The 14,127-nt window shown below is 44.4% G+C and overlaps 2 protein-coding genes across 5 annotated transcripts in view; one reads left to right on the forward strand and one right to left on the reverse strand.

Moving 5' to 3' along the window:
* Positions 1 to 7,188, reverse strand: part of LOC310888675 (ubiquitin carboxyl-terminal hydrolase 42-like) — a 77,283-nt gene extending 70,095 nt beyond the window's left edge. Inside the window, exons 1-3 of the mRNA XM_083815622.1 lie at positions 7,021 to 7,188; positions 6,525 to 6,592; positions 6,298 to 6,368 (exon numbers count right to left, since the gene is read on the reverse strand). The gene's annotated coding sequence lies outside the window, so the exon portion shown is untranslated. The remainder of the gene's footprint in view (positions 1 to 6,297; positions 6,369 to 6,524; positions 6,593 to 7,020) is intronic.
* Positions 1 to 14,127, forward strand: part of LOC310888674 (uncharacterized protein) — a 151,106-nt gene that overhangs the window by 117,790 nt on the left and 19,189 nt on the right. For 3 of the 4 annotated variants that reach the window (XM_083815619.1, XM_083815616.1, XM_083815620.1), the window contains one exon: positions 4,694 to 4,830. Coding sequence is in view for 1 of the 4 variants with exons in the window: in XM_083815621.1 (XP_083671747.1) it covers positions 4,694 to 4,892 (199 nt within the window). In the remaining 3 variants the exon portion in view is untranslated. Of the gene's footprint in view, positions 1 to 4,693; positions 4,985 to 5,305; positions 5,555 to 5,714; positions 5,798 to 14,127 lie in introns of those variants that run through there. The other variant, XM_083815621.1, reaches the window with a different exon arrangement.

Consider the following 14,127-nt stretch of genomic DNA (forward strand, 5'->3'; position numbering starts at 1 on the left):
CCAGAGGCTCCAGGTGGGACCATTCTCCCCGGCTGCGGTGTAGAGCACATTCTTTACATCTGGTCCTGTTCGGACTGGCCCGAGGGCTACTGCATGAACTATTTCCTGCTTAATTTGTTCAAAGGCTTGTCGTTGCTCAGGGCCCCATTCAAAAGCATTCTTCTTACGGGTTACTTGGTAGAGCGGGTTTACAATCAGACTGTAATTTGGAATATGCATTCTCCAAAACCCCACGACACCTAGGAAAGTTTGTGTTTCTTTTTTGCTAGTTGGTGGAGACATAGCTGTTATCTTGTTGATCACATCCATTGGGATTTGACGACGTCCATCTTGCCATTTTATTCCTAAAAACTGGATCTCTCGTGCAGGTCCTTTAACTTTATTCTGTTTTATGGCAAAACCGGCCTTCAGAAGGATTTGGACTATTTTCTTCCCTTTCTCGAAAAGTTCTTCTGCAGTGTCACCCCACACAATGATGTCATCGATGTACTGCAGGTGTTCAGGAGCTTCCCCCTGCTCCAGCGCAGACTGGATCAGTCCATGGCAAATGGTAGGGCTGTGTTTCCACCCCTGGGGCAGCCGATTCCAAGTATATTGGACTCCCCTCCAAGTGAAAGCAAACTGTGGCCTGCACTGTGCTGCTAGAGGGATGGAGAAAAATGCATTAGCGATATCAATTGTGGCATACCACTTGGCTGCCTTTGATTCCAGTTCATACTGGAGTTCTAGCATGTCTGGCACTGCAGCACTCAGCGGTGGCGTGACTTCGTTCAGGCCACGGTAGTCCACTGTTAGTCTCCACTCACCGTTAGACTTTCGCACTGGCCATATGGGACTATTAAAAGGTGAATGAGTCTTGCTGATCACTCCTTGGCTCTCCAGTTGACGAATTAGCTTATGGATGGGACTCAGGGAGTCTCTGTTGGTGCGATATTGCCGCCGGTGCACAGTTGTGGTAGCGATCGGCACTTGCTGTTCTTCAACCCTCAGCAACCCCACAACAGAAGGGTCCTCTGAGAGACCAGGCAAGGTAGACAACTGTTTAATGTCCTCTGTCTCCAAGGCAGCTATGCCAAAAGCCCAGCGGAACCCTTTTGGGTCCTTGAAATATCCTCTTCTAAGATAGTCTATGCCAAGGATGCACGGAGCATCCGGGCCAGTCACAATACGGTGCTTTTGCCACTCATTGCCGGTTAGACTCACTTCAGCCTCCAATACAGTTAACTGCTGGGATCCCCCCGTCACGCCATAAATACAGATGGGCTCTGGCCCTTTATAGCTTGATGGCATTAGAGTACATTGTGCACCGGTGTCTACCAAAGCCTTATACTTCTGTGCGTCTGACGTGCCAGGCCATCGAATCCACACAGTCCAATAAACTCGATTGTCCCTTTCCTCCCCCTGGCTGGAGGCAGGGCCCCTCTAGTCCTGGTCAGAATCTTCGTTTCTGTGTCTAAAGGACTGCCTGCTGGAAGTTGGAGCAGCAAACTTTTCAGAGAATTCCTTTTTCCCAATTGTTTTCCTTTGCAATTCACGTACCCGTGCCTCTAGGGTCGCAGTAGATTTTCCATCCCATTTTCTCATGTCCTCTCCATGGTCACGTAGGTAAAACCACAGGGTGGCGCGGTGTGTGTGCCCACCATATTGTCTTCCTTGCATAGATGAACGTTTACCCCTAATAGCTGAGACACTGGTTTGTACAGGTGGGGAGGAAAATAATCTCTCTTCAAGTTGGTGGATCTTTTCGGAAAGTTTCTCCAAAGAATTCTCTTTAAGCTGGTGGACACTGGTTCGTTCAGGTGGAGGGGAAGATAAATTCTCTTTAAGTTGGTGGACCTCTTCAGAGAGTTTCTCCACAGCCGAGACACAGGCCTGTAGGGAAGAGGAGAGATTTCCTTCGTACTGCCGGAGTAATTTAGCCACTTCATTCACTGGGGGATTCTCCTCCGCTTTCCAGGCTATTATTGCCAATGAGCTGGCATATGATGATGGTGCACTCCGTACAAACTTCCACCACATAGGTGGTGTACACTGGACTGCATCTGGATCTGCAGATGTTTGTGCGTCGTCTAGGGCCTTATAAATTACTTCCCGTACGGCCAATTCCCTCAGGTACTGAATTCCCTTCTCCATGGTGGTCCATTTGCCTGGTAGACATACAAGTTCTTCCTTGAAGGGATACCTTTCCTGCACAGCTGACAGGAGACGCCTCCAGAGACTGCGAGATCGTGCTCCATCTCCAATTGCTTTGTCAATGCATGCGTCCCTAGCAAGGGATCCCAGCCGCCTGGCTTCCTTGCCCTCTAATTCCACATAATCGGCTCCAGTGTCCCAGCACCGGAGCAGCCAGGTGACAAGCTGCTCACCTATACAGAAACCAAAATCTTTTCGCACATCTCGTAGCTCACGCTGGTATAGAGTCCGGGTAGTTACTGTTGATTTTTCGACATCCCCATCCTCCTCTTCAGTCTCCTGCACCTTTGATGGCCCAGCCTCGTCTTCACTATGCCCAGACTTAGCAGAAGACTGTTTGCATTCTAAACGACCTGAGCCTCTATACCATTTCTTCACCTTGTCTACAGGGTCAACTTGCACTGCTACAGCTCGTTTCTCTGACCCAGACGCAGGGTCTGCCACAGGGGTTGGAATGCCCTCTGCGGGGTCAACTTGCACTGCTACAGCTCATTTCTCTGACCCAGACGCAGGGTCTGCCACAGGGGTTGGAATGCCCTCTGCGGGGTCAACTTGCACTGCTACAGCTCATTTCTCTGACCCAGATGCAGGGTCTGCCACAGGGGTTGGAATGCCCTCTGCGGGGTCAACTTGCACTGCTACAGCTCGTTTCTCTGACCCAGACGCAGTAGTGGGAGCGGCTGCCGCTGCTGGAGCAGTGCAGTGAGTCCAGAGAGTGCACTGGCACCACTGGGGATGCACTGCAGTGACTCCAGAGAGTGCACTGGCACCACTGGGGATGCACTGCAGTGAGTCCAGAGAGTGCACTGGCACCACTGGGGATGCACTGCAGTGATTCCAGAGAGTGCACTGGCACCACTGGGGATGCACTGCAGTGACTCCAGAGAGTGCACTGGCACCACTGGCGATGCAGTGCAGTGAGTCCAGAGAGTGCACTGGCACCACTGGGGATGCACTGCATTGAGTCCAGAGAGTGCACTGGCACCACTGGGGATGCACTGCAGTGAGTCCAGAGAGTGCACTGGCACCACTGGGGATGCAGTACAGTGACTCCAAAGAGTGCACTGGCACCACTGGGGATGCACTGCAGTGACTCCAGAGAGTGCACTGGCACCACTGGGGATGCACTGCAGTGAGTCCAGAGAGTGCACTGGCACCACTGGGGATGCAGTGCAGTGAGTCCAGAGAGTGCACTGGCACCACTGGGGATGCACTGCAGTGACTCCAGAGAGTGCACTGGCACCACTGGGGATGCAGTGCAGTGAGTCCAAAGAGTGCACTGGCACCACTGGGGATGCACTGCAGTGACTCCAGAGAGTGCACTGGCACCACTGGGGATGCACTGCAGTGAGTCCAGAGAGTGCACTGGCACCACTGGGGATGCACTACAGTGATTCCAGAGAGTGCACTGGCACCACTGGGGATGCAGTGCAGTGAGTCCAGAGAGTGCACTGGCACCACTGGGGATGCACTGCAGTGACTCCAGAGAGTGCACTGGCACCACTGGGGATGCAGTGCAGTGAGTCCAAAGAGTGCACTGGCACCACTGGGGATGCACTGCAGTGGCTCCATAGAGTGCACTGGCACCAATGGGGATTCAGTGCAGTGAGTCCAAAGAGTGCACTGGCACCACTGGGGATGCAGTGCAGTGAGTCCAGAGAGTGCACTGGCACCACTGGGGATGCAGTGCACTGAGTCCGGAGAAACATTGGCTGTTCCCCCGTCGCCCCCACCCCTTTTTTCTCAGAGCAGGAGGTGGAGGGAGGCAGAAACGTGTTTTTATTTTGTGCAGTGTCCCGGGACACCGGTGGCTATCCAAAAGGCAAAAGAAGGAAACAGAAAAAGACAATATACTCATGCAGAAGGTAGTGAAAGTGAAATAGAAAGGAAACGCAGAAAGGTAGAAAAGGAGCTTTTAGGTGGTGAAAACATGAAAAAATATAAGAAGTTCTAGAAGAAAAAGAAGTCTGAAGATAAACAGGGAGAGAAGGAATCCAAGTAAGCAGGGATTCCAGCATACGCAGCAGTTTTTTTCCTAATTCTTTTCTGGGTGCTTCTCATGTTTTGTTTTGTTTTTTTTTTCATAGTTTCTAAGTTATTTAGATAGCATAATCTGGCTGGGGATCATGACTGGGGATCATTAGGTTGATCAGTGAAGACAGGAAAGATATTGCTGAATTGTGTCAGAACACTAGCTTTGGACCACGTAGTTCGAATCACATCTGCACACCATTCTGGAATAGGTTAAAACATTTTTTTTTTTTACTTGCATATATTCCAGAGCTAACCATTGTTAATGATCTGTGTACCAACCAGGACCTATGGTCGTTCAATCTGAGGGCTTAAGTTTGCTGCATCTAAAGGAAGTTACATGTGCACAAAGTACCACAAAATAGCTGACATGCGGCAAATCATCCCCTGTGGTAAAATAAATAAAGTTTCCTATATGCAACAAGTGCCACATCTTTTTTTCTCTTTTTAACTTGCATGTTTCTTTCAGACTTGATGATTTGTATTTCTCTGCGCTCCACTTTGACAATGCCAGTCGCAAGCGTAACAAAAAGAGGAAAAAGGAGAAACATCAGGAAAGTGAAAGGCTTCTTGGAATACTTAGATCCTCGTTTCCAGAAGAAAACCCGGGAGAAGAAGGAAGAATCCCATCCTCCAGATGGCTCTTTATGAGAGCAATGCAGAAGTGAGGGCAGTAAACTACCTCACAAGGAAGGGAAGCCTTCCAGTGCAGGTGAAAGCAAGAAATACAGCTCCATTGCATCCAGCGAGTATATTAAAGGTAAGCGGCTGCAGCATGTTTATGGGATTCCTTTTAGATTAATCTAGAGATTATTGAAAACAGTCTTTAAATGCTTGATGACTGAACAGTCTGCTGGATATTAAAATATGTTTTGAAAAATATGTTTCAAGTGTTGTTTTTTCAGCTATGTGGGGAGAACAAATACAGTGGCTATGAATATTTTGGCTATTATTCAGAACAGCATGTGGAGGGATATGTAAAATATGTAATATGTAAAAATATGTAACGTAAAAATCCAGCTTTTTTTCTACTTTTTGGTGGTTTTTTTTTGTCTTTTTCTTTTTTTCCCTGCTATTATAGGTTTAAGAATATAGAGGAATGCGCTGATGGAAGCCATGTAAAGAGTCTCCAAATTTGCATTGGGTTTAAGCTGAAAGAATTTTATGTCTGCACAAATTATGATACTGTCATACTTCTTTGTTGTTCTACCTCAATATACATCTAATTGTTAGACTGCTGGATTTGTTCCCAGTATTGATGACAAAGCACACTATAGATGCTGTCTGCGTTACTGGAAAATGATTTGTTTCAAAGTAAAATGACTTCCAGGTGAGGTAAACGCTGAGCATGCTCTTCCTGCCTCCTTCTTCACAGTGCTCATAGTAGATCGCGTAAGTATGTATTAGTCAGATTCTCTTATAAACTCCTAGTGCGTCTCTGGAATTTTGAATTTACAGTGACTTTACGCTCTTCTCTCTCGCTCCTCTAGGCGGTTTCATCTGTTACCAGAGCTCTAGAACTATTTGTGAAACCTGAAGAGCCGGATGGAGAGAATTGCTACAAATGTAGCGAGTAAGATTATTACTAATTATGTCTTAATACTAGATATTAGTTTTATGTATTGCATGACTTAGAGCATAAGTTATCTTTTAACTTCATTTAGAAATAAGGAGACGCAGCTTTGTTGTTGTTGTTGTTGCTTCATTTTGTAGTAGTGGTGAGCTGAAGCAAGGAGCTATGGAGAATGATTTGGAGTGGAAGGCAGCAGCAGGTTCCTGTGAGTTGAGAATGTGAGCTGGCTCTGTGGTAATTAATGTTAGCAGCCTGTGCTGGCTCACTAAGCAGCGTCTTGCACAGCTCTTGAACTGTGTCCTTACGTGGAGCTGTCTCCTTACGTGGAGACTATTTACAGGGGTTCCACAGAAGGACAAAGTCCAATCCACTTTCTAACCACCACCAAGCTCTTATATTTTAACATTGTATGTGGTTTGGTTTTTTAAGTTAAACAAGTTTAATTTAGAAAGTTATACATGTACTTAAACATCATGAATTATATTTACAAAACATCCTACCTTTATATCCAAAGTGATATCAAGAAATGCCTCATACGTATCCGAAACTGCTTTGCAATTCAAGCACTTCACTGGAAGCAAAATATAAATGCTTAACAATACGTGGAGGAGACTAACTGTCCAAATTCAAGTTGTCGATAGATACTACTTTAGACAAGCTGCAGACTGCTTTACTACCGACAAAAGACACAGATCAGTTCTAAGGACAGGAATATTTTTAAAAGTACCTCTTGATCTTAGAAATCCTCCAAATATTTGATGAATGATGGTGGTAGCTTGAGAAGATCTGTCCAATCTGGAAATAAATTATAATCAGACCTCAGAAGATTTAAGGCACACAGTTAACTCTTCAAAGAGTTTTATGAAAACCAAGGATGACGTAGACTTTCAGTTTTGATAGTAAATAAAGGACTACAAGGTGCTAGAGAACGTATAAAAGTGAATTTGTTTATGCTGACTTGGTGCTTCCATTCAAGCACGCTTCCTGCATAGCATCAACAGTATAGCGCAAGAACTCGTGTGCGTCTTCTTGACTGCCAAAACGGAAATGTTGTCCTATTCCTAAGAATAAGAAGATGATAGTATTTACCTCATTTAAAAATGAAATAATTCTCATATTTCTAAAATCTCTCTTCTTTATAGTGTTAAAACCATTTATACACATCAAATAATTATTTGAAGATTACAAGATACTGAAAAAGAAACACATCTGAAGCCACTTACGACTGAGGTTATTGATAACACGCGTAGGCTCGATGGCATCAACAGTGCAACGCAGGGCCTGGTTTATGGGAGTCTCCATCGTGCACATCATGCAAAAATCTTGTTCACGACCTGAAGAGTGAAAGAAGAAAGTATCCCAGTCCAGCGAAACAGACATAACTACAAACAAACATATAAGTAACATTTAAACTATAGATACAATATCCACTCTCCTTGTCCCAACAGTCTCGTAACATTTCATTTCACACAACTTTATAGAATAAAAATATCCATTAAGCCTGTGTTCAAGTGCATTTTGTGATGAGAAATCTAAAAGACTACTGCAAAGTCACGTTTGTGAAGGCTGACAGGAATGTGAACTCCACAGGCTGCAAAATATATGAGGAAAGAATATTTGACATTGATGATACAGCATTAAGAGAATGTGGGTTATTTTCAGCACAGTGCTGTCAGGTGAGCTTCATGATACAGAGCTACGAGTCCTTTGGGAGAAAGGAAAAACTAAAGTAATGTATGTAATAGTACTTCTGCCCTCCTTTTTTCAACAGGATTCTTAACTGAAACAATTTCTATATACAGGAAGAAAACAGTTAAATTTCTAGGTATCGATACAAAGATACCAGCCTAAAAAGCATACACGTTTAGTACAACATTTAGTTTATAGTACAACATTTTATTTAGAACAAAATCAGTCTAGATTTTAATACAGTCCCACAAAAAAATCTAGTCATGTTCATAACAGCTCATATTGCTTTCTAGGTTTTGGTTTTTTGTTTTGTTTTTTTTTTTAATTGGTTCAACAACGAACAGACCATTTATTGTAGTGCATTATGGAACCTAGGCTGTGAAGACTAAAGACCTATGATGCCAACATCCTAAATTTTATTGCCTTTCTAGCAGCAGGAAGCCCAAATAGCCCAAATGCCAAATGTTCATTAAATGCATTACTGTCCAATGCACTTCATTATTCCCATGAAGCAAGAAAAGATCCTTTTAAAAAAACAAACAAAAAACACACATGGTGCATTAAAAGCACTCCATATGCTATTCTGAGCCCACTGCTAATACAATGCTCAAAGCCAGCTTCTACAGGTAAAATCAGGCAAGTAACTTTGTCCCACAGAATCACTGCTGTTCTTTCACCTTCAGAGCTATCCAACAGATTTAAAATACTGTTAGAAAGTACTCACATGGCTGGCTGTGCTCAAGAGAAAGCATGTAATTGGCAAGTGGGGGGGGGGTGTAGGTCAAACACTGTAGAGTAGCATTAAGAAAACGTGTGTTGCCAAGATTGTACAGGCCAACTCCAACACTTTGTGTTTCTTGCCAATCCATACATATCTTCTCAGGTGGAAAAGGAATCCTTTGTGGCGGAGCAATTCCATCATTAACAACTGCAAGAAAGTTATATTTAAAAAGAGATTTTGTTTGTTTGTTTCTAAGAAAGGCATTAGGTATATATAGGTATAGTAAATATGTAAAGTATATATAGGTATAGTAAAAATACTATTCTGCGGGAGCACCTAGAGGAACTAGCTACAATCCAAAACAGAAAAACTTATTGCAGACAGCTTTAATACCGCCAAATTCAAATTGGCTGGTCAACACAACGTTTTGGGAAAAAAAAGTTTAGTCAACCATTTTAATTTTTCTAAGGCAAGGCTAACTGCCATCCTGTTTTTAGTATCTAACGCCAAGTTCCTCTCCATCTATAATCTTTAACCTGATTACCTCAACTACTGCTTTTTTCCTTATTATAACTTAAACCACAAACTTAGACTTGAAATTATATGGTAATAAATGCAAGGACAATGTAAAAACAAATAACTAGGAATGACGGTACCCCTACAAATATCAGATCTTTTCCTGAGCAATGTTAGCATTCAAAAACCTGTGAATAATGGAAGCTGTGAATAGCAACAATCAAACGCTTTTCTTTGCAAAACAGAAAAGACACGGATGAATCTGTGCATTACAAAATGCTCCCCATATTTCTCTGTCGACTGTAAATATATCAAAATTAATTTCTGTAACGTCAGTCACTTCAGTTGCCTTAGGGGAATCGCTTTGGAAGTCTTTATTCACAGTACTCCCGTTCTCTATCAGTGCAACAAGTAAGAACTGCATTTTCTACTTTTGTTTTGAAGAAAACGGAGGCAGGATAAAGCGCACACTTACTCAGATCTCTTTGGGCAAAAGGCTTAGATTTTTCAGAGGATCTACAATAAATAGCACCTCCACATCCTTGGGCCACAGAGACTTGGCTTGAATCTTGTGCAGGTGGTATCCGGCCCCAGTTTGCGGTGCGTGACATCAGTTTTTTAGTACTCGGTTTCTTGGATTTGCCAGACCGCCTTGAAGATGGCTTTTTAGAATTTGAAGATTTGGGCTTGTTAACCGTGGTCATTGTTCTCATCTGCGACAGAGACAAAGGTTCTGGTTGACGTAAGAATACCAAGAAGCATTCCAAGAAGAAAAGAGTAGTAGAAGTCCTGTCACTTAATCTCAAAGAAACAGCCTTTAAGAACTAAATTGCTGGTATGAATGATTTAAAAGGAATCCCCAAACTAAACACACAAAGTAAAAATTTCCATCCAAACTCTATCAGTATTACTTTTAGCTTCTGCAGAACTAGTGGCTGATGCCATTTCTTTCACTTTCGTAGGATTTTAATCCATTACAACTCTGGAGTCTTTTTAATATAAAAATGTAAATGACATTCTCTGAGGGGAATCAGTTATTTATTGCATTTTTGGAGCTTTGCAATTATCTATTAATTATTACCTATTATCTAATAGATAATGGTTGCGATTTATATATAATTGTTGCTCGCGTTAGTAATGGAACACTATTACTTTACTGCCTGCGCTTTTCTGTTTCGTGTGCACAAAGATACCTGCATTTCGCTGCTACTTTACTTCTGTCTTTCCAGGGCTCGCCCTCTACCGCACTGTCTACTGCACCAGTCATGATGGGTTTGTTGTGATTCTATAATGAGCCTAGCTTTTGAATACACTTTTTCTGGGCGTCACTTTGTGATAGCAAGTTAATTTGTGAGGGCTTATCACTTATGACCTGCTTCTCAGTAGGTACACGCTTGGCCTCTGTTAAGCAGAGAGTCAATCACAGCTTAAGATTTTGTCCAAGATGCCATTCACGAAACTGAGTTTAACCTTGACATAACTGAGTTTAACCTTTAAACCTGAAGCTTCGTTAAAGAATAAAGCAGCACCCAAGCCAGGAAATAGAAGTTAATCGTCACTTTACCCTGAAACGCACGTAACGCCAGTGAGCTATTCTGTGCTGGCAGGATTGCTGCCGGGATGGCCGACGAGGCGGTGGGCACAGGGGGCCACAGGTCCTGCTCCCCGGGGCCACAGGTCCTGTCACAGGGGGCTGCCGGGGGTCTCCAGGCGCCGGGAACAGCGGCAACAGCGGGGACAGAGGGGACAGCAGCGACAGCAGCCGCCACCTCAGCCGAGGCCGTCTCCACAACTGCCACGACGGCCTCGGAACGCCGCCCAACTCGGAGCTCCAGCGTGACGCCTTTTTAACCTGGCCGCGGTGCTCACGGCTACAAGCAGAGCGTTTCCTCCGGTGTGTCTTTACTGTCGGTGCCGGATCGGCCCTCACCCCGAGCTCTCCCTGCCGGGAGGGCTTTGCGGTTGGGGTTTCCCTCCCGCCGCCGCCGCGGGCAGGCCCCGCACGCAAGGTGTCCGCGCTGGGGAGCAGCACGTCGCCCGCGGCGAGAGCCCGAGGGCGCGACGCGAAAAAGCCCCGAAACGAAAAAGCCCCGACGTGCGGGCGAGGTGCGCCTCAGGTGCTGCCCTGAGAGAGCGCTCGGGCACTGGGACAGCTGCCCAGGGCAGTGGTCATGGCACCGAGCCTGACGGGGGTCAAGAAGTGTTTGAACGATGCTCTCAGACGTAGGGTCTGCTTTTGGGGTGGTCCTGTGTGGAGCCAGGAGTTGGACTCGGGGATTATTGTGAGTCCTTTCCACCTTGGGATGTTCTCTGATTCTAGGTCAGCAATCCATTATCTGATGAGAGGTGTGGAGTCATTCAAAGGGAAGAGAGAACAAAACACTTCTAGTTTTCAGAAGCGGGTATTTGGTAACCAAAAACGATGATTCCTTTTCTTCTAGAGCAAGTAGCAGCAGGGATCCGCTTTACAATATGCTGGCAACAAGGAAACGAAGAATTGCAAACAAGACATAGGACTTGATCAGCAGCTTGTATACATGCATCGACTTATAAATGAGCACACAGCTGAGCGATAATGCAAAAATTGGACAAACTAAGTGAAGATGTTAACCGTAAATTTTATAGGTATACACTTTACTATGACGTAAGAACTTGGCAAGACCTTTCAGGGAAAAGAGTTGTTGGCATGTAATTTGAAGTAAGCTTCAAATCCCAGAGGATGACTTTGTTGGAACTTTATTCAGCTGAAAACGTGGAAGCCTTGCTTCTGCTTGTGTTAGCTACAGCTCCAGTTCACTTTGGTTGGGAGGGAAGGCATTCCAGGCTAATGTGCTGTACCTGTTCCTTCAGCTCATTGTCCATAAACGGAGGAGCAAATGAAATTATTTGAATCTCCATTAAATGCAGCACTACAAAGTGGAGTAGAGGGCGATCTAGCACTTAATTTTTCTGTAAGCAGAAAACCCAACAGAATCTCAACAACAGTTTTCAAATCTTGTCCTGCAGTAAATGACCAGCTGAGCGAAGCTTGCATTTAGAGTATGTGCTCCTACGTTAGATGGAAATAGCTTTTCCTCTTCAGAAGTGCAACTGAGTGGTGGACTGGCAGCTACGTAGGGAACTAGTTGTGCCAAAGGGTTTGTGTTGAATGCACAGAAAAATATGCAGGTCCCAACAGGAAAGGATTATCTGTAGGCATCACACTGAGTACAGATGTTGTCCGCGGGTTCGTGCCCAGTGCACCGCGCCAATAAGCACCCCGAGTCGGAATGCACACGAAGGTCTTTTAATTACATAATTAATTACAGAACTCTGCAGAGTCAGGTACTTGGCTATCTTTCGCAAAGCAAGCACACCTCTGACTCGAATCACCGTCATTCATACACAGGAAACTTGTGAAAACTGTCTCTTTGGCTCCTTTTGATTGGTTATTACAGCTCACCTAACTTATCTCTACTGAGCTTGCGCATTACAGAGGAACACCGGGGGGGGGGGGGAGGGGGTACAGGAGGAGGGGGACACACACCGAATCCCACATTAGCATAGATTAGCATTTTGACAGGTGTGATTTCTAATGTGTTAATGACCCTTAATGAGCAAAAGGTTACTATAGGTCAGTCTGGAGCTGGTTTTCTCCTTCTTGTTTTTTCCCTTTTATCCCTTCTCTTCCTTGCTTCTGCTAGCTCAAGGCTACCTGTCTCTCTCCTTCCTTATTTTCTCAGCTAAAAGACTACACAAGCTACAGGCCTCCCCATTTTCTTCAAGGTTTCCTTGTTTTTCTCCCAGCTTTGGGACTACACAGGTGTGCTTTGATATTTGCCAGTATAGCTAAAACTCATGCCAGTCTGCTCACGCACAATAAGCAGTAAGATTTAAGGACTGGTTTCATCTGCTTTTTACATAGTAACATCCTTCTTATGTTTTAGATATGCTGTAGTTAAAGCTTAAAGTAGTTCCAGTAGTTAAGTTACAGGAGTAAGGTTACTCCTTGTGGAGTAATTGCCTTAAGTGACTAGGCATTATACGCACACCTCCATCCCAAAAGCTACCCGCCTCCAAGGTGCAACCACCCCTCACTGAGCACATCCTCTGAATTTCTCGGAGCCTGTACCTTTAAACGCAAGCGAGATAATTTCTACCAATCACAACCAAGATATGCATGACTGGAGTCACTCAAGCTCCACCTAAAAGATAGAAAATAATGTAAATTGGCTTAAGAGAAAGGGAATGTTGGGGAAGATACTGTCACGAAGGATACCTTCTGACATCAGTCGACAGGCTGAGCCTCTCACCCCCCCACCCCCCCCATGGCCCATTGGGATGCTGTGAGGTAAGATCTGAACGCTTGGTTATACCAGGCGTCTCCACGGAAACTTAGAAATCTCTGGTGTCTTTATGCTTTTTAACGTCTTAATACCTAGGCTTTGTACCTGTGCATTTCATGCATGCTAGCTTGCTTTTGCAGACAGTGAATTTATCACTGGCAATCCAAAGGACCTGTGTATCTGTTGCCGTAATAAACTGCACTTAACTGCATTGTTCCTGGCCGTGATAGTTCTCCTTGAACGCGACTAGAGCGAGGGCGTGCTGCGTTGTTGGTGAATCCGTGGCCGTGATAGTTCAGTACCCTGAAGCCGACCGGACCCGTAACGGTCAATCAGCTACACCCCTTAATGCGACACCACTAAAGGAAGAAGATGACAGGGCTTGCACGCGTTGCAGTAGGCTTTGCATGTGAAAACACCCCCAAATAATTTCACATGCATTTAACGTTTTTAAAGGGAAAAAAACAGGAAGGTGTAGTCTTTCTGTAAGCTACAGCCCTAGATAGTTAAGGCATCAGTATTCATTCCTTTGCTTGACAACAAACTATGACCATACAGAAGAGTTAAATATTTTCATTGCATTCTTAAAGGCGATTTTTCAGACCTGTGCTTCAGTTGTTGGAGTTGAAGACGCCCTTACTTTTACGTTAAGACCAAAATCTTTATCTAAGATTGTGTGGGAAGGTCAGTCTTTCAAAGAAAAGAAAAAACGTCTCTTAAGCAGGATTTTCTGAATGGTGGAATCTAATCTGAAAAAAGGCCGCTTCAGCAGGTTATTTATTTATTTATTTATTTTTAACTGTTTTGAACCTCTCAAGTAAGCTAGGAGCAGACTAGGAACAACTGAGGACTTGTTAGAGTGTGCCTTTTCACCTGGACGCATGTTACTTTGAATAAATTAACAAGGATAGCTAGTGATAATTTGTGATTTAAGGAAATTCCAGATACGTGAGAGAAAGAGCAGTGTTAAAGCAGTTAAATTCCTGCATTCCTAAGTGCTCTCTCTAGCCAGTTTCTGAACGCTTCTGTTCTGTGGCTAGGATTTGGTCAGCTTGACCACAAGATCACTAGTAAAACAA

The sequence above is a fragment of the Anser anser genome, assembly GCF_964211835.1.
Source record: "Anser anser genome assembly, chromosome: W".
Lineage (NCBI taxonomy): Eukaryota > Metazoa > Chordata > Aves > Anseriformes > Anatidae > Anser > Anser anser.